The sequence below is a fragment of the Pseudonaja textilis genome, chromosome 10 (assembly GCF_049901715.1).
Source record: "Pseudonaja textilis isolate UNSWEBS1 chromosome 10, rPseTex1.2, whole genome shotgun sequence".
Lineage (NCBI taxonomy): Eukaryota > Metazoa > Chordata > Lepidosauria > Squamata > Elapidae > Pseudonaja > Pseudonaja textilis.
The window spans coordinates 7,231,666-7,257,340 of NC_141999.1; the positions used below are offsets into that span (position 1 = coordinate 7,231,666).

Here is a 25,675-nt window from a genome sequence, read left to right on the forward strand (position 1 = left end):
GGTGGGTAGACTGTCCAGGGTGTAATGCAATTCAACCGGTGTAACGACTGGTTCAGTGAGTGTGCACACAGCATTTTAAAAAGCCATCTTTCAGCTCTAACACTTACCTTCAACTTCAACCCCTGTGAATAAAACAGCTGAGGTGCAGAAAACCACTCTGCTGTGCGAATCAGCTGTGCTCTAAAAAAAACGAAATAAAGCACAGAAAAGAGCAGCGGCCAAATGCTCACCAGAACTACCAGTTCACCCGAACTGATCTGAACTGGTAGAATTCCACCCCTGTTTATTCTAATTTGATGGTTTATTCAGCTATAGGTAGTTCCTGACTTTCAATCCATCACTTAGCACTCTTTCAAGTTATGACGGATTCCCCAAAAGGTGCTTATGACCCAATCCAAAATTCTGACCCTCCTCCACAATCACAACTTACAACTGTAATGGACAGGCTCCATTATGGATGTAAGTCAAGCACTCCCTGTACATAACTGTACTGAGCCTTCCAGCCATCAGTTTCCTATGCCTACCTTCTACAATCTGTATTTGATTACAACTTCCAAATTCTAGTCAGTATGACCAGATCTAGCTGGCTAACCCCGCATTGGGGAAATGGTGTTCTATATCCTTGTTGTGTTCAGCCTTTTCACTGTGAGGTGATCAGTCCTAAACTGATCAGAAGATTGCATTATCTGAGTCCAAAGATTCCTTCAGCTCTTCACATTCCAGCGGCATCTCCAGGGGGAGTAAGGAAGAGCCCGGGACGAAATAAGCATTGTTAAGGCCCTTGGTGCTCTATGAGCTTGATGGTTTTCTTTCAGACATTTCATTACCAAACTAAGTAACATCATCAGTGCAAAATAAGCATTATAATGTCTTGGTGCAAACTCAGTCCTTTCTGACTATGCCCCCGGGGTGCTGCACAAACATATATAAGAGATGCAGCTTACATCACAACATGACAACGCTAATTTTGTTATTCTGATGAAAACATCTCATTCTTGCAGATAATTCTGTAGTCCTGTCATTCAACAGTTTAGTCCTCCAACACATTTTGCCAGCTCCAATAAAACCCTAACAGATGCTTTGCACAATACGGCCACCCTGGCTAATTTCAACCTTGCTTAGCTTTTCTTTTCTTTTTTCAATTTAGCATGCTGCTGAAAACCATTCTATTTGATTGATTTATGGTTCATCATCTAACCCTAGAAGCTGAATAATAAGATGAAGCATGTTCTGTGAAGCAGCCAAACATTGTATTGTTCTGTGTTAGTGGGGATAATTATTTTTACCATTTTGTCTGCTATAGTTTTGGGACTAAATTCCAGGATTGTACTGAGCTATTGTTGTTATCCCTTCTTCACCTAAGGTTTGCTTTTGCTTGTTTTTTATAATATTTAGTTTTCAGAATTTTTATTTTTAAAAAATATATACTGTATTTGTCATTTTTTTATATGTGGTTTTATCCGTTTGTCGTGCACCGCTCAGAGTCACCTTTGGTGGGATGGGCAGCTATATGAATGTGATTACTAGATGAATAAATATCAATGCATGCCATTTAAAATAAGACATTTTGCCAGGTCAGTTTCAACCCCAGGAACTGTATTGGTATTCACACAACACCGATCTAGCATATATATTTCTGCATGTGGCACACTTAGCTTGGTTAGTTTTAACTTTAGTTTGCTTTTATGGCTTTGTGGGCAGCTGTGAGTCTAACTTCTTTTAATTTATGGTTCACTGCATTGTACAAGCCTTGAAAATTGGTCAGCTCAGTAACTCCTTCTCAGAAAGAGATTAACGGATAAAAAAATAGAGATAGCACTTAGACTTATATATCACTTTACAGTGCTTTTCAGCCCTTTCTAAGTGGTTTACAGAGTCAGTCTATTGCCCTCAACAATTTGGATCCTCATTTTACCCACCTCGAATGGATGGAAGGCTGAGCCAACCTTGAGTCTGGTGAGATTTGAACTGCCAAATTTGAGGCAGATGGCAGTCAGAAGAAGTACCATACTCTAACCACTGCGCCACCGTGGCTCAAGAGAAGAAGGAAACATAAAAAAACAAACAAGCTGGCCTGTAGGTTAAACTCTGTTGCTGAGAAAGAGGCAATGCTCAGGGATTGACTCTATGATATCAGCAACTGAGGAGAAATTTTGCACAATTTTTGCTCTATTGGCTCCTCCCAGATTTTAAAAATTGCCAAAATACTACATGGATTTCTCAGTGGAACATCATTCCTTCTGAGGTACGATTGGCTCCCGCCATGTTATTTTTCTGAAAGGGCCCGGAGACAAGGTGTTGTCAGCAGGACTGGAGATCACAAATAGAGATGGAGCTCATCAAGTGGTTGATTTGATTGTGTTCCTGCTGCGGTGGGGGTTGTATTCTATTAGGTTCTGAATTTCTAATATTGTAAGCCACCAGGAATCACCTGTGTGTGAGTTGGGCAACCATTTAAATTTGTTTAGTCATTATATTTAATAACAATGGATATGTCTGTGAGGTTACCAGTTCTAGCATGTGTTTTGTCTACTTAATTCATGGTAGATGTGCTTGCAGTAGGGAGGATGCCCAGTAAGGATGGAAGAGATTCTTAACATAGAACATGGAATCATAGAGCTGGGAAGGATCAAGGCAGGAGTCCTTATACCATCCCAGTCAAATGGTTGTCCAGTCTATTTTTGAAAACCTCCAGTGATGGAGCACCCACAACTCCAGGAGGCAATCTGTTCCATTAGTTAATTGTTCTCACTGTCAGAAAATTTCTCACTTCTAGGTTGGGCCTCTCTTTAACAAATTTCCATCCATTCTTACCAAGCTTTCTTACCCTGGGTCGATTCTTGGTCCATCTAATAAATCAGAGATCTCCAAACTTGGCAACTTTAAGACTTGTGGACTTCAACTCCCAGAATTCTTCAGCCAGCTGGCTGAAGAATTCTGGGAATTGAAGTCCACAAGTTTTAAGGTTGCCAAGTTTGGGGGCCCCTGTAATAAATGATTTAAGGTTGCCAAGTTTGGGGACCCCTGTAATAAATGTCTGGAGAGTGAATATCTTCTAAATGATCAAGATCTAGAGAGTGGATCTATTTTTTCAGAGAATCTTTCCTGCTCTCCAGAATTTTCTTCTCTGTTCCTCTCCTTCCCCCTTCCTTTTCCCATGATGCTCTACAGTTCTGCACATTGATGTTAATGATTAAAGAAATGTCAGGGCCATAGTAACCTCTTCACCAGAAAAGAAAAAAGGGAAAAAACAGACAAAGGGAGCCAAAAAGAGTCTTTTAAAAGACTGAAGATTTCTGAAGAGCTGGACACATCAGCTTTTCAAGATATCAAAGTGAAGACCAACTGCCTGGCTGCTTTTGCTAGTAGTACCCAAATAAACAATTAGCAAGAGCTACTAGCTTGTATTTCAGAGAAGAAGCTGTTGCACAGGGCTAATCAATGGTCTCCAAGTGCTAATGAGGGAGAAAACAGAATAATAAGAGCAACCAGCAACTGTCTGGGAGAAGACAATGAAAACATCTTTCCTGTGTCTGTTTTCTAAGGTCAAGGCTCAAACACGACCAGGACTTGCTCCTCTCTCTCAGCCCAAGAACCACACCGGTGTAGGGTGTAGTGTTAGAATAGGAGCAGAGAGGCCCAGGTTCTACTCCCTGCTCAGGGATGAGGATCAGCAGATGACTTTGGACTAGTCCTTTCCTCTCAACCTAGCCCTATCTCACAGAGTTATTGTTTTTGGAGACAAATAAGAAGAGAGAACATTGTGCATCACTTTGAACTCCTGAAGGGGACATAAATCTAACAAACCAAGTGTCAACCAGAGCTCAAGATGGATTAGAATACACAAGATGGGTATTGTGGACTAGCACATATTCAGAGCATCATGTTGGGGAAGGCCACTCTAGTTCAGGGTTGAGGATATTTATGTACATCTATGGTCTAGAATTCCAAGTGGCCTACTTAGGATAATTTGTAAGCTCTTGAAAGGTCTAATGCAGGGGTGTCCAACCTTGACAACTTTAAGACTTGTGGACTTCAACTCCCAGAATTCCTCAGCCAGCTGGCTGAGGAATTCTGGGAGTTGAAGTCCATAAGTCTTAAAGTTGCCAAGGTTGGACACCCCTGGTCTAATGAAACTTTTTGGTCATCCTATCTTGCCTCCTGGACTACCAACTTACTTTGCTTTATATTTAAATCCAGTCAGTCCTCGATTTAATAGTCCAACAGGAAAAGGGACTCCATTAAAGCAAAATATCTGTTATTTCTGACTGAGAGTTTATGCATGTGTGTTTTGCACATATTACACCTGCATAAAATGGCAAACATGTCATATATATTGATAGTACGTTTATATTGACTGTATTTAATCCAGTTTACTTTTTGTTTGTCCAAACACAATTACATTCCTTCCTGTGTTCACAAATTTGGAATCTTGAACCCACATCTCTCAATCTGCAAGATTCCAGCTAAATGTCAATAAAAACCTGGAATAGAATCTTCTCAGTGTGAAATTTGTTTCACCCACTAGATCCATGACACGTATTCCGACCTATCTTCTTGATACTATAATTTCTCCAATCACCCTTCCCCAGTCTGGTTGTATGATAAGTCTTTTGGACAGAGCTGGCTTCTGGGCACTAATCAGTGTAATCACTTTTAATTATGAGATGCTACTGGGAGAAAAGAAATGGAACTTAGAGAAGCAGTTAAAATCAAGCAGGGAAATTTTGATGCACTGAGAAACTAGCAAGAACAAATTTTCTGTTAAGCTCTGTTGTGAAACTGGCTAAAGAACAAGCAAAATTTCCTCCTCCTTCTTCATTGTTGTTTGTTATTCAGTCGCTAAGTTATGCCCAACTATTTGTACCCCATGGACCACGACACACCAGGCCCTCCTATCTTCCATTGTCTCCTGGAGTTTGCCCAAATTCATGTTCACTGCATCAATTACATTATCTAACCATCTCCTCCTCTGCTGTCCTCTTCTCCTTTTGCCTTCCATCTTTCCCAGCATAAGGGTTTTTTCCAAGGAGTCCTCTCTTCTCAGTTGGTAGCCAAAATATTTGAGCTCCAGCCTCAGAATCTGTCCTTCCATAGAAGAGTCAGAGTTGAGTTCTTCTCCATAATTTCCCAAAGTGGGCAGGAAAGTATTTCTTTCACGTTGTTAAAAAAAAAAAAAAACATCCAATGGAATGGAATGAAGCTATTCTGACTCAAAGCATGGCACAGTCTCAGAAAACCCAAATTTAAAAACACAGCAGCTTTTTTGTCTTAGTTTCCAAAACAAAAAATAATGTGGCCTTTGGTGAATTTTCTATTTTTCCCTTAGCTACAAAGTTTGCATTGCATGCTCGCGTTCTGTACCCAGCAGAGGCTGTACAGTTTGCGATGTGAGCCTACATCACGGTAAAAGGACAAAAGTACCACCATACTCATATTGATCTTCCCTTGATCACAGCAGCTCCTTCTTTTTGAACTGTGTGAAACAGAATCTAAGTATTCCAACTACAGAATACTCGGTTTAACTAACCAAGGAGAGAAGCAACCTAGAACTAAAGAGAAATTTCCTAGTGGTAAGAGCAATCAACCAATGGAACAGCTTGCCTTTCAAAGTTGTGGGTGTTCCATCACTGGAGGCTTTCGGAAGGAGACTAGACAACCATTTGTCTGAAATGATATAGGGTCTCCTACTTGAGCAGAAGGTTCAGCTAGAAGATCTCTGAGATTCTTCCCAACTCTATTATTCTATGTTCCTTTAAGACAGAGCTTTCATTTCAGACCAGGAAATTGTTTCTAGCTAAGATACTTTGGATCCTTTTCCTAAGCTATTAAATATTTAATAATAAGGAAAGGTGGAAGGGAAGGGAAGAAGAGGATGACCAACAGCATGGTGGGTGGGCTGAGTTGGTGGTGATGCTTCGAAGGGGGCTGAAGGACGAGGTTTAGAGACAGATCATCATGGAGAAAAATCTACCTGTGTGGTCGCTAGGAGTCAACGAGTTGTTGGTACATATTAAACCAATCATGTTTAATAAATATTTCAGGACAAGTAATTAGAAATCACACTGTCTTCTTTTACGAAGCATCAAATAATCTTCCGTAACACGTTTATATCAATATAGACCTTTCTGAAGTGGTTTTATATACTGCAGGTAAGATAATGTTCCCCAAATTACCAGATTTTTCTGGGCAGAGAATTTCCTGTCACTTCCAGAACTCTGCTATATAAGAAATACATCAAGAATGTATTACTTTAACACCCTGCATTTTATGGTTTGCAAACTCTGATTTCTGCTAAAATGGTAGCAGTGGAGTGAGGAAATGGGATGCTTTCTATCGAATCTGATGTCAGTTTCTTCTTTGAACCTCTTCTGCATTTTATCAGTACAGTTTTTTAAAACTCTTCTATGATGACTGAGGACTGAAGGACCAGCTCAAACCAGCAGTGACAGAATTGCTGATATTTTTCAGCTTGTAACTCTATTTTTCTGGGATAGAAACGAAGATGGAATGAAGTAGCTTGATTTGTCCTCTTGAATGGAAATCAGAATGGATGCTGCAATTAGAATGTTCTTCATTGTTGGTTAGTCCTCATCATGACTATCCTGCTTCAATCCTCAATCACTGTAGAAGAATTTGGGGAGAAATAAAAAATCTACCAAAGGCTAAAAAAATTTTCTGTCTTGGCAACCTGTTCACCTCAGGTTTATAAAATTCTCAACTTAGCCAAACATATTTTGTGTGTGTGTGTGTGTGTGTGTGTGTGTGTGTGGTGTGTTATTGTGTATATGTGTGTCATTTTGACTACAAAGTAAAAAGTAAAAGAAAGAAAAAAGAACAGTACAAAGGAATAGAAAGTGAAATAAAAAATAAAGAGAAAACAAAGAATATGAAAAAGAAATAGTAAAGAGATTTATAAAGAACTGATTATCCACCTATGTTACAACAACTTTAAAGAAGTTTAATAACTCCAACTAGTTTGATGCAATGGACAACCTATTTCCACTTAACATCTCAACTGTCAGGCATCTGTCTCTTATCTGGTATACCCCAGAAGTGTGGGCATGACCAATCCCAGAATTTCTGCAAGTTGTAATCCCAAAACATCTGGAAATTTAGTAGGTTGGAGAAAGTCTTCATAAAAACCATTTCAAATAACTTAGTAAAAACATTTACTTTCATAAGGACCATAGGAGGATTCTGGTTGTGAGGGATAGAATGGAAAAATTGAAGTGGTTCAAAGTCCCTCTTAGTTCACTGAAGATATTTTCAGCTTCAGCAAGTTGACAAAGTTATTATAAAGATAAAATTAAACACAAGAAAGCTTGTTTAGCAATTAGAAGAAAAGCATCTCAGAAGTTCAATTAATAATGATTATACTGGATTTAGTTCTTTGACATTTTTTTTCCATCTACATTCTGTCTGTGAGTCTAATGAATGAATGTCCTCTGAAAGTGTTCAGGATTTGGCAATTGTCTTGAATCAAAAATTGGATGGCTTTGTACCATACACTCTACTTAATGACTGCATTAACCCATTTCCTGGGTCAACACAATACAATGAATCTTAGCCCCACTGAAAGGGGCTAAAGCTCTTCCACAGAAAAATTTAAGATGAACGTTAGCCAAGTTTACCATGATGAGCAAAACCTGGTTCATTGTTTGACTACCTTAAGTAAATTTTGTGAACACAGCAGTAAATTTCCCTCTCCTGTACCTATCCATTTTTTTTTCATAATTTGTTGTCTCTTAATTAGTTTAATAGTCTGGGCCATAGGCCAAAACTGAAAAAGATTAGAAATAAAGCGGAGAGGAGAAGAGAAACAATAATTAAAAATATTGATTACTATTTCCTGCATGAGTAGTTACTGATTGGCTTTCATCTTTCTTCTGCAAAAGAATATGTTCTGTGAAAATTCATGCTCAATAAATGACAAAAAATGTGCTGATAGAGAGATACATAGAGGATGGATTAATAGATAGGTAGGTAGGTAGGTAGGTAGGTAGGTAGACAGAGATAGAGATAGAGAGGTAGGTAGATGAGAGAGAGAGAAAGAGAAAGAGAGATGAGATGAGAGAGAGAGAAATGAGAGGGAGCGATGAGAGAGAGAGAGGAACAGAGGAACAAACTCAGGAATAGAGTAAGCTGCATTCATATGTATATGTTTTTGGATGCTATTTTCCCTGAAAAAGTATTTATGGAAGTGTAATACTAATTTTGACACTGAGATCTACATCCAACATCATCCCTGCATATGGTTCAGGCATCTGCTATTTCAGATAATGCACTTGTTCTTGAAAAATCAAATTTGAATCAATGATATTCCCTTACGTCAGTTTCCTGTTCAGTAACTATACCAGAATTTTCATGGGGTTACCTTGGACAAGTATTCGGATGGATGGATGACCACATAGATAGATTTTGTCCATGATGATCGATCTCTAACCTGTTCTTTCAAATTCCTAATGCTGCAGTTATCATTAGCATAACTAAGTCCATCCATCCTGCTCTTCTTTTTTTTTCTGCCTTTCCAAATATTAAAGCATTTTCAGAGACCTGAGTATAGTTAAAGAAAGAAAATTTCTTTTCCTGGTCACTTGCGCCTTAAGTGAAAACTCTTCGTTTGATGATCCATCACTTCAATTTCTGTCCATGGTATTATCTGCAGTCTTCTCCAACACCCAAGTTGAAAGTTGCCAATACTCTTCTGATGCTGCTTCTTTAAAGCCCAATAAATTTTCAGAAAGTGACCAAAATGAACATAGCAACTCTATTGCTCTTAGGTGTATTCTATTTATAGCAGGTTACTGCTCATGTCAACTTGCCTGATCTTGCCTATAACATGGGACCCGTTGTGTGCCAAAGACAGGGTATTTTAAAAAAATAGGATTAAGGAGGTTGGTGGGATAAGGTAGTGCTCACTGAAGGGATCTGGTGGCCTAGTGGTTAAGACACTGAGCTTGTTGACCTGAAGATTGACAGTTCAAGACCCAAGCACCGTTCTTGCCCCAATTCTTGCCAACCTAGCAGTTTGAAAGCGTGCAAATGCAAGTAGCAATAGCAATAGCACTTACTTATATACTTCACAGTGCTTTACAGCACTCTCTATGAGGTTTACAGAGTCATCTGATTGCCCCCACAATCTGGGTCCTCATTTTACCAACCTTGGAATGATGGAAGACTGAGTCAACCTTGAGCTGGTGAGAATCAAACTGCCGAACTGCAGGCAGCCGGCAGCCAGCAGAAGTAGCCTGCAGTACTGCATTCTAACCACTGCACCTCCACAGCTTGTTAGATAAGTAGATAAATAGGTGGGAAGGTTACAGTATTTCATGCGCCTCCGCATATAGTCATGCTGGCCACATGACCACGGAAGCATCTTCATACAACACTGGCTACCTTAACTAGGAAATAGAGATGAGCACCATTCCCTAGAGTTAAACATGACTAGATGGGAAATCTTTATCTTTTTTTAGAACCATTAGAGACAAGCCAGGTCAAAAAAGAGTCTTGGAGAGGATTCCCAGAATCATGGAGCTGGAAGGGAACTAAGGGATCATCAAATCCAGCCTCTGTTTCAAAAACCCCAGTGAAGGGAAAGAAACCATTCATTGGGAACATGTTCCACGGATTGGCAACTTTTACAGTTAAGAAAAAAGAGCTAAGCTCAAAGTGACAGGTAAAAGGTAGCATTTAGAGCATAGGTGGAAATTTTTAATAGGTTGATATAAAAGGGATAATGAGCCTCAGTTCCTCCCTCCAATAGTCTAACTGCACTTTATAAAGTCTGCTTTAATTACAGCCAAGACCTCCCATAGAAATTCTTTCTGATCCAACATACCATGTGCTCTTCCTGCACAAAGTCTCTTCTTCCTTCAGGTGCCACAGGATGACTGGGGAGGATACCCAACGTCGGGGAAGGATGGCGAGATTCCTTGTCGACGGATGCGGAGTGGCAGCTACATCAAGGCCATGGGAGATGATGACAGTGGGGACTCAGATACCAGCACCAAAGTGTCTCCCAAGGAGGTGGCCCGGCGCGAGGCATACCGCCGTTCATCCAGCGTAGATCAGGCCAGAACCAAGTAAGAAGTTAGGAAGGGTGCTAATACTTCCTGGTTAATACGTGGGGGACGCTTAAGAAAGGATGAACATTGAATTGAGCTGTGGTCTATACATAAAGCATACTCTCTCAACCAAGAGCAAGAAGCTATAGGAAACCTGGGTGAGGTTTCCTAATACCGGTAGCAAAACTGATATATTATGGGGGGAAATGGGTAAGGCTAGAGGATAATGGTGTCTCTGTTTAAAGAGAGTAGCAGTAGAAGTTCAAAGAGAATAGAGGAGAGAAAGAGTAGCAGAAAAAGTCAGTTGGGAATGTATTTGTTTGTTCCTGAACTCAGATTAGAAGCCAATTATTTTTCCTGACCTAAGGGAGACATGGGATACCTGAAAGAGTTGGGCAGGGCAGGAAAAAGCTAGCCTTCAGGACCGTGGATAGCTCCGGGCAGCCAACATGCCCCCAACGATCTGAGGGCTTGTATGCTTCCTGAGCCAGTCTTCCTCTTCTTTGACTCCACCGCTTCCTAAGGAACTGAAAGTCAGATCAAATCAAAACTTTCTTATGGTAATTGATGAGAAACATCAGAGCAATTTAATGACAGTCGATAAAGGAGAATATTTGTAGGTCAGAGTTGAAAGTCTTTGATGCCCTCGTAGCTTGGTTGTTTTCGTGCAGATATTTCATTACCCAAACTAGGTAACATGATCAGTGCTAGCGTAATGATATTACAGTACCTAGTTTGGGTAATGAAATATCTGCAAGAAAACAACCACGCTCCGAGGGCATCAAGGACCCCTTAATGACAGTCCTCTGAAGTCTACTTATCAGGTCACTGACTCTCTCCTTCTGTGCTGTCCTGAAGCCAACATGGTACCAGTCAAGGGCTCCAAATTCTCCAGATCTTCTCTCTTTGGCAACCCAACTTCCTACCTTATCAGCAGAGTGTTGAGGTCAAGTCACATTCTGTATAGCTGATTATTTTGTCTTCCTGATTCATACAAGTCTAATTCCTTAATGCCAAGTCCTGGTAGTTGCTGGAGGTTATAGCCACAAGAGTTCATTTCATCAATATTTATTGCCAGTTTGAAATTAAGGAGCCTATCAATATCCATACAAGGATCTACCTATTTTATGGGAGCAGAGACCTTGGCCATATTAAACCAGCCAGTCCACTTAGCCTCCTTTCCATGTGTTCTGCTCCTGTCCTGCTTTGGGGGTTTGTTCAGAAACCTTTCTTCCCCATGTCTCTCATTAGGTTTGCAAGTAGACACTATTCTGACTCATATATCTGTAACTGTCCCAGCTGCTGCACACCACCCCGAATCCGGCCACGGGGACAAGGGTATGGACGTTCCTTCACCACTGGGCAGGTGAGGTGGTTTTTCTCTTCAGTTCTTGGATTGTAGAAAGCTGACCAAGTAGAAGTGATGGTCAGTCATGAGAAGTAACACCAATAACAATTTAGCTGAGTGGAAATTGTGTCATGTAACTTACGGTATTATAACTGGATGGCTGGGATACAGAATATTGAGATTCTGTCATTTTTTTCCCTGCTTGCATTGAGAGTCTGTCATTTCCCCACCCACCCCTGCCCCGCTTGTAGTGGGATGATCAAATAAAAAATCAATTTGGGGGAGAAATGCATTTGTTTGGATTTCATTGTCCCTATTGAGATGCTTGAAGTTCAGCTTTTTTCTCCAGGGATGTTTTATTAAGAAATGCTCCACCAAGCAAGAAGAGAATTCTAGACCATCCTTCTTTGTGGAAGCAAATGCTTTCTGGAACAAAAGCTAGCAATAGCAATAGCATTTAGCAGTTTATAAAGTCACCATATTGCCTCCAAGAATCTGGGTCCTCATTTTATTGACCTCAGAAGGATGGAAGGCTGAGTCAACCTTCAGGACTGAACTCTTGGCGGTGGGCAGAGTCAGCGTGCAATGCTGCATTCTAACCATTTCGCCACCACAGCTCTTAGGTAGATGGAATGACAGATGTTTGGTCTAATCTGTAACTTTAAAAAAATGGCAATGCCATAAAGCAAATGAGGAATTGTTCCATTCACAAATATCTGCAATGCAAGCCATCTCTGTTGGACCAGAATTGGCAGTGGAAATGATTATATTTGATTGGATACCAGGCATGTCAGTCAGGCTGCTTTGGCTTAAGAAACCTTGGCTGTTATACTTTGGTCTGATGCATGCTCAGCTTAACTGCATCCGTGAATTATTCGCCCCTCTCTATGTTATGGCATCTGCATGGTTTGCCATTCAGTCATTCAAAGCACCATATACACCAACCCATTTCTGCAGAATAATCCTGGAATGGCTTTCAGTCTCTGGAGCCAAAAATTCACACTTTGCATTCCTGAGATTTCATTTGCACTGCATCTTGGAAAGAGAAATGATAAATCACAAATCACACTGTGTTTTCATTTATCGTGATTGGGAAAAAGAGAGTGAGGGCAGTGATATTTATTTATTGCATATAGCGCATTAGATTTGCAAACATAAAGAGACTGCCCTGGTTGTGAATAACAGATATTTATGTCAGTATTGCTGGAATTTGAGATGTTTAAAGGGAAAACATTCTTAAGATATGTCTAATTAATTTATGGAATTCACTAGGACAGGAATGCAGGAGAATTTCAAGGGAAGAATTAGGTACAGTAACTGAAATTGTGGGTTAGGGCATCTAAAAATTGGAGAGAAATTTTGTAATGAATTTTACATTTTCAAACCAATGCACAAGTCAGAATTGTTCTTCAGACTTTGCACCTTTACACATGCATACACACACACACACACACACACACATACATACATATGTTATTATATGATAATATTAGTCAGAGGCACAATTGCAAAAAAAATTGTACAAAAATAATTGTGTGCAAAATTCATTACAATATATTATGGAGGGGTTTTTTTAAATAAATAAAAAATCTTGAACTACTGCAGGACTAGACAAGCCAAATACACACAAAGAAAAATGAGAAACATGATCAAAACTGACAGATTTGCACAAATGAGAAGTAGAAAGCAACTGAGAGCAACTGAAATTGACAGATTCTCCCATCCCCAACAACGGCGAAGTGAATCATATACAAATCTGCAGGTTTCCAAATTCTTGAAATGGGGGCTTTTCTAAACAATTGAAAGAAACAGAACTTATTTTTTTTCACAACCCAAAACAGGCGCTTGTTTTGTTTGGAAGAAGTCTTAAATTCATCGCTCTTACTGGCAATTAACTATTCACATAGGTTTGAGTGGAATTTAAGTATACTTGGTGTGAATCAAAGCAGAAATTACCTTTGCAATTTCCAGCAATCGCAACTAAGCAGCATACCAGTATCAACCAGCCTTTATAAAATAAGACTGATTTGCTTTTAACTTGGAACTCTGTGGTTTTGTCTGAATAATCAATTCAAGCTGTAGCTCTTAGCTAATTAATTTAAGGCTTCAACCAATGCAAGGTTGCCAATCTAATTTACACATATACTTAATTTTATTTGTTCTACTGCTAAATCCTAGGATTGAACATAGTTTTCTGGGGACAATTTTTCTTGAACTCTGCCTGGCATTTTGGGAATTTGCAGTGTCTGACTTTACAGATAGTCCTCTACTTATGAGCAGAATTGACCAGAATTATGGTTGTAAGTCATGCAAGTTGTTAAACACATCGTCATGTGACTGATCCCTTTTTTTAAGCAGTCGTTAAGTGAATTCAGCAGTTTTAAAGTAAATGCAACGGTCATAAAGCAAACGTCTCTTGCTGGTCACATCTACTTGACCCATTAGAGTAGGGAGGCAGGGAATGCTGTGGATCCCACACCTGAGGGAGATACACCTGATGGGACCTAGAAGAAGGGCCTTCTCTGTGGTGGCTCCCTCTCTCTGGAACATCATTCCCCCAGAGATTACAATGGCCCCCTCTCTAATACTCTTCTGGAAGGCACTGAAGACCTGGTTCTGTCAGCGGGCCTGGGGAACCCAGAGAGGGATAGAGCCCATCAGATGGCTAGTGTGATCTGCTGTCGTTGGGGCAGGGGGGTGGGAGTTAGGGGGTTATTTATTTATTTATTTCCAGATTTTGTTCTACTGTACTTTATTAATTTATTTGATTCTTTTTGTTAGTTTTTATTACATTTTATTTTTATTTTTTGTTTTAAATATGGTTTTACATTGTGTAAGCCTCCTCGAGTTGCCCTGGGCATTTGCAGCGATATAAATTAAATAAATGAATAAATACAGTGGTCATAAAACAAACATGCTGGTCTTTAAGTGAACCTATTGTCCACAATAGGCAGTTTTTGCCAGAAATTAAAAGTAATTTAAAGTAATCTAGCAAAAAAAAAAAAACCACCTTTGCAAATTGTAGTTACATGACTGCAGGATGCTGCAAGCAGCTGCAATGCGGATTGGTTGCCAAACTCCCACAATGCAATCACACATGACCGCAGGGGAGGGACCAGCTGTCACAACTTCTAATTCAGTTCGCAACTTAGAATGGTCTCAAAAGTGATCAACAGTAAGTTGAGGTCCACCTGTGCATCTCACTCCAAGACAGGGGTGTCAAACTCGATTTCATTGAGGACCACATCAGGATTGTGATTGACCTTGGGGAGGGCTGGGGGAGGCATGGGTGGGATGGGCGTGGCCCATTTGACATCCTTCCTATTGGGAGTACCTGTGGAGGCCCAAGCACTCTGCTAGCGAAAACGGGCTCCCAAGCTCTGTTTTCGGCTGCCACGGCCTCCTGCAACCCTCCGCCAGTGAAAATGGAGCTCGGGAGGGTTGTGTGCAGAGTCTGTTTTCACTGGCAGAGGCACCGCAAGCCAGTCTGCTGTTTCCAGGGCAACCCTGTGGGCCAGATCTAAGTATCCCATGGGCCGGATCCAGCTTCTGGGCCTTGAGTTTGATACCCCCGCTCTAAGATGTGGTTCATTTAAATAAAGTTTGTTAAGAAGCCTCAATTTTGATTTAGGCACAGTCTGTGCAAGAAATGGTGTGGTTCAGGCAATACATTGAGATAATAGCTAACAAGCTACCATAGTTTGACTTATGGTGGTATAAGAATTCATCAATACACTTTTGTTATAATGGTGAATGGTGAGATTTCTGAGAACATAGACCCATCAGAAATTTGACACCAGGTAGATACACTCCTTTGAGGGTACACTTAATAGGACAACTTATGGATAAATTATTGAATGTATGAATGAGTCTGAATTCCCTCCTCTTCACCCTTCCATTGTCTTCCCAGATCAATGATGAGTTGAACCATCAGTTTGAGGCTGTGTGTGAGTCTGTTTTTGGGGAGGTGGAGTCCCAGGCTGTGGAGGCTTTGGATCTGCCCGGTTGCTTTCGCATGCGCAGCCATAGTTACCTGAGGGCCATTCAAGCTGGATGCTCCCAGGACGATGACTGCCTCTCTCTCTTCACCATGGCAACAACCACTCACCAGCCTGGCCAACCTCTCACCAGCAGCATCCTCAAGCCAAGCACCTGTAAGTACCAAGAAGAACCTCTAGGTAGGGATGAACAACCTCTAGGTAGGTGAGATTAACAGAAGATCTTTTGGTAGCATGATGTAATGTGATGGAAAGGAATTTAGAGCTGACCTGGAGGAAGGTATGAGAATGCTGTTCTATGGAATGATGTGGATCTCACCATGGTTTTAGGCAGGAAGGTATATCTGAACCAATTTGCAGGTTAATAAACCAACTTACTTCTCGCACTCAGTTTCAGGAATGTAGAATTCTATTTATTGTAACTAAACGTGACTTTCTTGTTTCTGATATAAATCAATTCACGTTAACTTGTATTTGTACAGGAAAGAATAAAGACAAAAACTTATCGGGTTTATTTATCAATAAATTAGATCTATAAATGTAATGGACAGAAGGAATAACCTGAAGAACAAGAGGAAGATCCAGAACCAAAACAACTGTCAGATAAAAGACATCTGTGTCCTGGGGAGAAGTGTAATTAGAGAAAGCATCTCATGCATGACCTTCCCTCATTCTCATGAAGATAAAGAAAGGAAGAGAAAGCACATTGAGATTTGCAAGATTCTGTTATTATAACTTTACAATAAAAATAATATTTACTTGAGGTTTTTGACTTCCAAGTCTGGTCTATCTGGGAGAATTGTCATCAAGTCTGAATGAAGTTCCTCCCTCCCTCCCTCTCTTAATCTTCATGAGAACTAAGGAAAGTCAGATCTGAAAGTTTTCTCAAATAACATCTTGGCCCTGGACTCAGATTTTTTTTAATCTGATCATTGTATAACAAAATAATAGAGTTGGAAGGGACTTTGGAGGACTTCTACTCCAGAGGTCTCCAACCTTGGCAATGTTAAGACTTATGGACTTCAACTCCCAGAATTCCTCAGCCAGCCAGCATGGTTTCCAACCTACAACATGGTTGACTGAGAAATTATGGTAATTAAAGTCTATAAATCTTAAGATTGCCAAGGTTGGGCACCCCTTTTCTCGTCCAATCCTCAGCTCAAGTGGGAAACCCTATACCATTTCAGACAAACGGTTGTCCAATATCTTCTTAAAAGCCTCCAGTGTTGGAGTGCCCACAACTTCTGAAGGCAAGCTGTTCCACTGATTAATTGTTCTAGCTATCAGGAAGTATCTCCTTAGTTCTAGGTTGCTTCTCTCCTTGATTAGTTTCTATCCATTGCTTCTTGTCCTCCAAAGGTATTTTGGAAAATAGTTGATCCCCTCTTCTTTGTGGCAGCCCCCTAGACATTATTTTGGTTGCAACTCTTCCTGCTATTCTTCAGAATTATTCCTTCTGCCCATTTCAATAAATTAATACCAAACCAGTCAGCCTTGGGACAAGACGTTTCTGATGACCTGGATGTAGCCTAGTGGTCGCTAATTAAAGGGTAGCATCCTTTTTAATTGTTCTATTTTGCTTTCCTTTCTCTTCCCTACCCACCCCTCAACCTCCATATAGCTTTTAGTTACCGGAAAGCTCCACCAGCCCTCCCTTCAGGAATCAAAGCCAAGCCCCTCATTGCTGTTACAGCCCAAAGCAGCACCGAATCTACCCATGACAGTTTCCTGCCCAGAGAAGTCAACCGAAGTCCATCCTGGGCCAAAGAGGCCACCAAGCACTGCAACTCCTCTGAGAGTTTAGAAAGCACCAAGATCACTGCCATGTCTCTGGATTTGCCTTCGATCCAACCCCGGACTTCTCCCAAACCTTCTACCCTTATCATCAGGACGATTCCAGGGAGGGAAGAGCTAAGAAGTTTGGCTCGCCAGAGGAAATGGCGTCCATCTATCGGTGTTCAGGTAGGTTTGGGATGGCTTCAATGCTGGAGGGAAGTATCTCGTATGCATGCTGTATCTTGGTTGGGGCCAGTTCAAGAAGCACTGCTTGTGACCAGCTTCTTATTTATTTCTGTCATAATCATTGACCATCAGAAATGTAGCGTCTTATTTACTCCCCTCTTATTGGTATTATTATGAGGATGGTTAGTATTATTCTGTCGCTTGGAAAGTACATTACAGCTTCTGCACAGAGACAAATTCCTTGTGTGTCTAATTACACTTGGCAAAATAAAGTATTCTATTCTATTCTATTCTGTTCTACTTCTCTTTACATTCCATTTGTTATGTTATGATGTTGTGTTGTGTTGTGTTGTGTTGTGTTATGTTATGTTATGTTATGTTATGTTATGTTATGTTATGTTATGTTATGTTACGTTACGTTATGTTCTACTCTACTTTACTTTCTATTCTATTCTACTCTACTCTACTCTGTTCTACTCAGGTCTTTCGTGGTTTTTGAAGTACTCTTTGTGAAGCTTTAGCTTCCTCAGCCACATTTGCAAGGCAAACAGCAAAAAAAGAAAGGAAAATGTTGCGTGAATCTTGAATGAATTGAATTTTCTTTAGAAGACCCATGAAATTTGGACTACCGAGGGTTCTTCCATCCATCCTCATTAAAAATGAAATTGCCTTCAAGCTTAAAGATACAATGCCATGGTTGCTAGAATCTGATTTCTACCAGCAAAATAGCCGGTGTTGTGATCTGCAAAGAAGGCAACACAATATTACAAAGACCATTTCCTCCCACACTGGCTTCAGCTTCAGAAAGTTCCTCCTCCCGCAATGCTTTGACAGGAGCAGCCAAAGTTGCCTTCTAACCAATGCAATCACATTTTTCTCACTTCACATTAGCAACAGAAAAAGTTGGAAGTGATAAACTGAAGCACACTTCAAAGCACCTCATTAATAGGCCTTTCTTTTGGCTCAAGAGCATCCACAGCAAATTAAAAAAATTAAGACTGTGCTGTGAAAGTTTTGCCTGCTTTCTATTTTGTCTGTCTGTCTTCTGTCCGTCTCTCTGTCTATATCTATCTATCTATCTGTCTATCTATCTATCTATCTACCTACCTACCTACCTACCTACCTACCTATCTCAATCCATCATCTATCATCTATCTATCACTATCATCTATTTATATGTTTATCATCCATCATTCTGTCTGTCTGTCTAGCTATCATCTATCTAGCTGTTATCTATCTAGCTATCATCTATTACAGGAGTCCTCAATCTCCGGTCCACACCCCACCGGTGGCCTGTGGCCCATTTGGAAGAAGTGGTAGGCCAGTATACACACACGCAAAGCTGAATTTATAAAAGCAGCATACACATCGTCTATATATTTATCTATTTATCATCATCTATCTATTTATTCATCTATCTTTTGTCTGTCTATCATCTCTCAATCTATCTAGCTATCATCTATCTATCACTATCATCTATCTAGCTATTATCACTTATCTCTTATCGATTTATTTATCATCCATCTATCTCTAGCTAGCTACTTACCTACCTACCTACCTACCTATCATCTTTCATCTGTCTCTGTCTGTCTATCCATCATCATCAACAACAACAATCTTCCTTCTATCTATCTCTATCATCTATATATCACATATCTATAACTATCATCTATTTATCTATCTCTACCTCTATCCTCTGTCTGTTTATCACTTTGCATATAAAAAGGAGACCGGGCTGTTATTGCACAGCTGCAGCCATTGTCCTCACTTCTTTGACCACTCCCCTCCCCGACTGTTTCTCATTTTTATTCACCTTTTAAATGTGCCACCTGCCCCGCCATCTCCCTCATTAGCGGGCTTTGTCCCTTAGCATCCATCCGGGTGTTGCCGGGAGAGGTTCAATGAAGTTTAGACAAGGGTATCCAAGCGGTTCAGCCGAGGGGGCAAACAAGTGGAAAGGAAGTGTCTGATCCAACTTCATGGTGTGCCGTTGCTTTTGACAAGGTCAAAGTGTCAAAAGCAGTGGGGACAGCACTTAACAAACCACTCCAAGCTGACACCAATGAATCAATTAAGCTGCAGTGCCGGTCTTTTCACAGACTCGGCCGTTCAGGGTTGTGTTCTGCAAAAGAGGCCAATACTTTTCGTGCCGTTTAGAGTTTGAAAAATCCTATTTACTATTTCAGTGCCAGTCCTCTCCAGGACCTGCTCCGAACATAGTCAAGACAATTGCAAGCTTCTAGAATTTCCAACTTTATAGTTTGTTTTGCTTTTAAGCCAGTCGGGTGCCAGTTGCATTAAAAGAAGCCCAGCGGGTAGACGTTTGGGCAATTAAAGCTTTTCCTGGCATGGAGAGCTGCCAGCTTCTTCACCAGACCTCTGGTTTTGCAACAGAAGTGAACTTATGACCCCATGGCCAGAGGTAGCCTTCAGTAACCACTGTGGGGTTGCTCTTCCAAAAGGGACCGAGCATCTTCTGCAGATCTGGCAGCCTCGTGGGGTTACAGTTCAGCATTTTGCTTCCTGCTGTTTGAAGGAAGCTCTGTAATAAATAAAAAAACACAAACCTCTTCATGTGTGCATAAATTGTACACTAACAAGTGCGTTTGCACATCAGGCTAAAATAGAGGTCGAGCACTTTGTGGTCCATGATGTGAAAAACCTAACTATTAGCTATGTTCACACCCCACGCAACAGCTGTATTTGCACAGTGATCGTTTTCTCTTGTTTGATTCTTTTGCGGATTAGAGTCCAATAGGGAAAACAAGCCACTGAACTGGCTAATGGTTCAATATATATATATATAGGTAATTGTCGACTTACGACTGCCATTCAGCCCAAAAGTCAGATTTGCTTAATGACCATGTGACTCACTTAACAACCATGCTTAACAACCGTGGCACACAAAAGATCTTAAAATCGGGCATTGCCTTGCTTAGCAACTGAAATTCTGGCTCTAATTATGATCATAAGTGGTGGACTATCAGGATTGTGCATGTTGTTAAGTCTCAGTTCTTTGTCTCTTTTTCAGTTCTATTAATAAACTTCTTTTTCTATAAAGCAGCTACCCACCTCTCCTCTGTTCCGCTAATTAGGTTTTTCTTCCGGCTCCATTAATCAACTTCTTTCTTTCCTTCCTGCTGTCTTCTTTCCCTTCCCCAAAAGGTGGAAACCATATCAGATTCTGACACCGAAAGCCGAAGCTGTCGAGAGTTCCACTCCATCGGTGTTCAAGTGGAAGAAGATAAACGGTATGGCTGGTTAAGCATGCGTCTCAGCGCCTGCGTCTCTTCCCTCACACACGTACACATACAGGCAGACTCACAAACCTGCATACACAAGCACGCATCGTGCCACCAGTCTCCTGCATTAATGCAAAAACTTGTCAGCCTTATTGTCTTCGCCTGGATCAGCATTTGCAAAGCAAATTTTCCAAACAGATTCAAGCAAGAAGAGCTATAGTCCAATGTTTCTTGGCAGCTTGAAGATGCAGGGACATCAACTCCCGGAATTCCCCAGCCAGCACAGCTGCTATAATCGGTGATGGTTAAGGACAATTTGGTTATCTGTGAATGCTTCCGGGCTAAGTCTGAATATTATTGCCCTGTTTTGGGGTTTAACGTTATAGGAAGAAAATCAAAATGACTGCAGGATGCCTTTTGAGGGATTTTGCTAGAGGGTACCCTTTTCAGATGACTCGGGGGCTCATAAAACTAACTCACAAGCAGAGGTTGAGGCTTTGACTCTTTCTTGGACGTAACACTTGGGACAAAAGGCAACCCTGCATTCACAGCCACATCTGGACTTCTTTGACTGTTTCCCCCCCTCTCCCTCCAATATGTCCCTGCCCAGAATAGATCACATGACAGACCTGCAAGGCTGATTAAATCAGAGGTGCACAATTTGGGGCTCCAAGGCCTCCGTGACCCATCGAAAGCCTTGGGTGAGATTCTCCAAAGCTCTAAACACAAGGTGACATGAAAGTTTGATGTGAAAGAAGCCATGATGAGAGAGTCAACTATCAAGTAGTATTTAAGAGTAAATTTAACTAAATCAAACTACAGGCGGTGCTTACTTAACAGCCATTCCTTCAATGACCGTTTGAACTTATGACAGTGCTGAATGAGTGATACTTAATGACTGGTTCCCATACTTATGTCACTCACAGCATCCTGCGGTCATGTGATCGCCATTTGCGAACTTGGCTTCCTACAAGCAAAGCCAATGGGAAGCCAGCAGGAAGTGACTAATGGCCACCCATATCAGACCTCGTAAAGCTTGTAGAGGCAAATCAGTTCACTGATTAAGTGTTCTAACTGTCAGGAAATGTCTCCTTAGTTCTAGGTTGGTTCACTCCTAGGTTAGTTTCTATCCTGCCTTCAGGTGCTCTGGAAAATACGTTGACACCCCACACACACACTCTTCTTTGTGACAGTCCCTTAGATTTGGGGACACTGCTATCATATCACCCCTAGTCCTTATTTTCATTAAACCAGACATGCCCAATTCCTGCAACTGTTCTTCAAATGTTTTAGCCTCTAGTCCCCTAACCATCTCAGTTGCTCTTCTCTGTATTCTTCCTCGAGTCTCAACATCTTTTTTATGATAATGCCACTGTAGGAGACAACCAGGCTGGGCTGAAGGAAGGGGTCAAGAATGTCATCAATTTGGAGTCCCTTCATGCTGAAAGAGATCTAAGTCCAGTCCCCCTTGAATTCCATTGACTCTTATCTATCACCAATTTGTTTTGACCTTTAGTAGTTCAGACGTTTGTTTAGGGATAGCATGGAATAAACCTGTACTTATTTGAAAAACCCTGGTTCCCAATTTCTTATGCTTGGCAGCTACCATGAAAATGATAGATGGGATATCTTAGTCACTTATACAAGACTCCTACATACAGGCTTGGGATAACCTAATGCAGGGAGTCTTTGATCTATGACTATAATTGAGTCCAAGATTTGTGTTGCTAAGTGAGACAGTTTCTAAGTGAGTTTGCCCCCATTTTATGATATTTCTGGTCACAGTGGTTAAATGAATCACTTGCAGTTGTTCAGTTACTAACACATTTATTCGGTGAATCTGGCTTCCTCATTGACTTTGCTTGTCAGAAGGTCGCAAAAGGTGATCACACAACCCTGGGATGCTGCAACCATCATAAATAGGAGCCAGTTGCCAAGCATCCAAATTTTGATCATGTGACAGGGGATGCTGCAATGGCTGTAAGTGTGAAAAACAGTCATAAGTCACTTTTTTCAATGCCGTTGTAACTTTGAACTAAATGAACTGTTGTATGTTGAGGACTATCTGTGTAACATGGGAAGGAGCAGGAACTCATTAGTCTGAGTCCTGGAAGGGAGCATTCTTGACTCTGAAAAAAGAATAAGTCCAATTAGTGAGCCTCGGTGGCACAGTGGTTAAACGAGTGCAGTATTGAAAACTACTCCTACTGCAATTTAGCAGATCAAATCCCATCCGGCTCAAGGTTGACTCAGCCTTCCATCCTTCCGAGGTCAGTAAAATGAGGACCCAGATGTTTGGGGGAAATAGGCTGACTCTGTAAACCACTTAGAGAGGGCTGTACAGCACTATAAAGTGGTATATAAGTCTAAGTGCTATTGCTATAAGCACTCAAGCCAGAAACTCAAGTTTATAATATTTTTGGGGACTCTCCAACCTGATATCCCTACCATTCATCACACAGACCCTTGAATTTCAAAGCACCTAGCTAGATATCCGTTTTCTCCTTCCCGTGAGCAATTGGCCAGCATGTTCTCTGCTGCACTCGATCTTTCTCTGGTCCTTTAGCATCCATCCAATACCGGTTGCCATAGAAACAGGCCAGGAAACGCAAGGGAGGTTGATGCTCAAACAAGAAGGCATGGAATTTGTTCCTGCTTTGTTGAGGGTTTTTCTGACTCTTGTTCCTGCCTCTGGGACCCAGTAGATTTGCTGCAGAAAGAGATGTAAGCTGGATGTGAAAGACACTTTTTTTCTCAAAATTCCCCATTTAATATTGACATTCTAATTCTTGGGCCCCAAAGTTGTAGAACTAGATTGCCTGGGAAAGGAAACGGTTCATATCATTCAGATTCAAAGATGAAGGACCTCTGAAAACCATGAACCCTTTCCTTTGTCAGTCAAATGAACATCTAGAACTATCAAACCATCTCTGGATTGCACATATTAGCATATTCCAGGAGAAAACTGACACGTTTCAAGAGAATGATAAAAAAAAAAAATCCACGCCAGGCTTCCCATTCTGCATGCCCATCTCTAAAATATGTTGACCCCCAATCACAAAGAGGGCTTGTATTTTCTAGCTTTACTCTCTCTGGTAATGGCACCAAATCACACCCAGGTTCTTATGGCCCTCGATGGTTGAGAAAGAACTTTATAACAGGCATAAATGTCTATGGAGATTCTCAGTCATTCAGGTCATGGTTGTTGTCCCAAAGATGTTTTTTTTCAAGAGGCGACTGGACTTTCTGATTGTTGTTGTAGTTTGTTAAGATGTTTTGCTTCTCTTCCAAGAAGCTTCTTCAGCTCTGACTGAATGGTGGGGAATGGAAGGATTTATATTCCTGGCAGACAGCTGGTCGTTCGCATCCTTTTAGCAAGTCGTTAAGGCCGCCTGGAGGTTTATCTGTGTCGTAAGGGTCACCTGAGTAGTGCAAATGGGTGTGGAACTGTTGAAAGGACTCTGTTGTAGACTGGAGATAAATGATGTCCTATACCTTCCCCTCTGTTGAGAAAGGGCTGTTCAGTTTATAACATACATAGCCAGTGAGAAAGTTTTGTACAACAGGATTAGAAAAACAGTTGTTCCAGATGACTCAACTTCATGGGCAAAGTAGAACCTACTGAGTTAGGTGGACCAACCCTGTCTCCATTGAATTATAAAATACCAGGGTCGCGTTATAGAATACTAGGGTTTCAGGCCATGAAACAAAAATGACATACAATTCTTCCAAACTAAGTTCTGTATTATTCCTACACCTATAGAAAGAATCTTGCCAGACTAAAAACTCCACTATCTGCATCTACAACAGGGATATCAAACTCATAGCCTGCGGGCCAGATGCATCATGCACTGGCCACGCCCTCCTCTGTTTTAGCGAAGGGGGGGGAAATTGTGATCGTCCCATGATGACAATGTGACGACACGAATTTGACACCCCTGATCTACAATGTGCTTTGGGAACTATTAGGGAGGGGTTGACTTCACCCTCTTTCTCTCACACAAAATATCTGGGCTTAGTTGCCTTTTACTCCTCTAGAATGCAGCCCTCCCTCCTGACAATCCACTTCCATCACACAGGGAAATCTAATCCTTTCTCCTCTTCATCTCAGGCGTGCTCGGTTCAAGCGGTCCAACAGTGTGACAGCAGGGGTGCAGGCTGACTTAGAGCTCGAAGGCTTGGCTGGGCTGACCGTGGCCACCGAGGACAAGGCCCTTCAGTTTGGACGTTCCTTCCAGCGGCACTCCTCCGAGCCTGAATCCACGCGGCAATATTCTGTCTACAAAACCGTTCACACGCAAGGGCAGTGGGCCTATCGGGAGGACTACCAGATGCAATATGACACGGTGGAAGTGCCGCGACAGGAGTCCTGGATGGACCGAGGCTCCCGCAGCCTGCCGGATTCTGGCCGAGCGTCACCTTGCCACCGGGACGGCGAGTGGTTCATCAAGTTATTGCAGGCCGAGGTGGAAAAGATGGAAGGCTGGTGCCAGCAGATGGAACTGGAGGCAGAAGATTATGATCTGCCAGAAGAGAGTGAGTCTCCCCAGGGCCAGGAGGTTGGGCAGCTCCATCTGCACTGTCGCTGGGCACAAGCCAAACTGTAGGGCTCTGTGGCTGAACATATTTCGGACAAGAAAATTAATACCTAACTAGAGAACGAAATGATGATTGTGATGAGTAGCATCCAATATTTAGAGCAATAAATCAGAAGCCATAAATAGGTGTTGCATTTCAAGTTGGTTTTAATTACAGAAAAGATTGGTGAGGGCTATGCAGAAATTGTCATCCTTGGGTTACATAAAGAATTTGCTATACAAACACTTTTAAAAGGGAAAAGTACATCCAGGGATTCCTCTTGAAATTCCTTCATTTGCTTGATTACAGATTGTCCTCAAGTTACCACTATAATGACTGTTTGAAGTTATGACAGACCTCCCAAAATGGTATTTCTGATCTGGATTTGCAGTTCTAGTGACCAAGGGACCCCTGTGGCCACATGATCATATTTTGGGCACTTGCAACCAATTCACATTTAAAGGACATTGGCAGCCTTAT

General features: G+C 41.3%; 1 protein-coding gene across 4 annotated transcripts in view; it reads left to right on the forward strand.

Moving 5' to 3' along the window:
* Positions 1-25,675, forward strand: part of DLGAP3 (DLG associated protein 3) — a 234,576-nt gene that overhangs the window by 200,675 nt on the left and 8,226 nt on the right. For 2 of the 4 annotated variants that reach the window (XM_087939578.1, XM_087939579.1), the window contains exons 3-8: positions 9,880-10,085; positions 11,319-11,433; positions 15,326-15,569; positions 17,035-17,375; positions 20,541-20,626; positions 24,729-25,153. In XM_087939578.1, the coding sequence (XP_087795704.1) occupies positions 9,880-10,085; positions 11,319-11,433; positions 15,326-15,569; positions 17,035-17,375; positions 20,541-20,626; positions 24,729-25,153 (1,417 nt within the window). The remainder of the gene's footprint in view (positions 1-9,879; positions 10,086-11,318; positions 11,434-15,325; positions 15,570-17,034; positions 17,376-20,540; positions 20,627-24,728; positions 25,154-25,675) is intronic. The other 2 variants (XM_087939580.1, XM_087939581.1) reach the window with 1 other exon arrangement.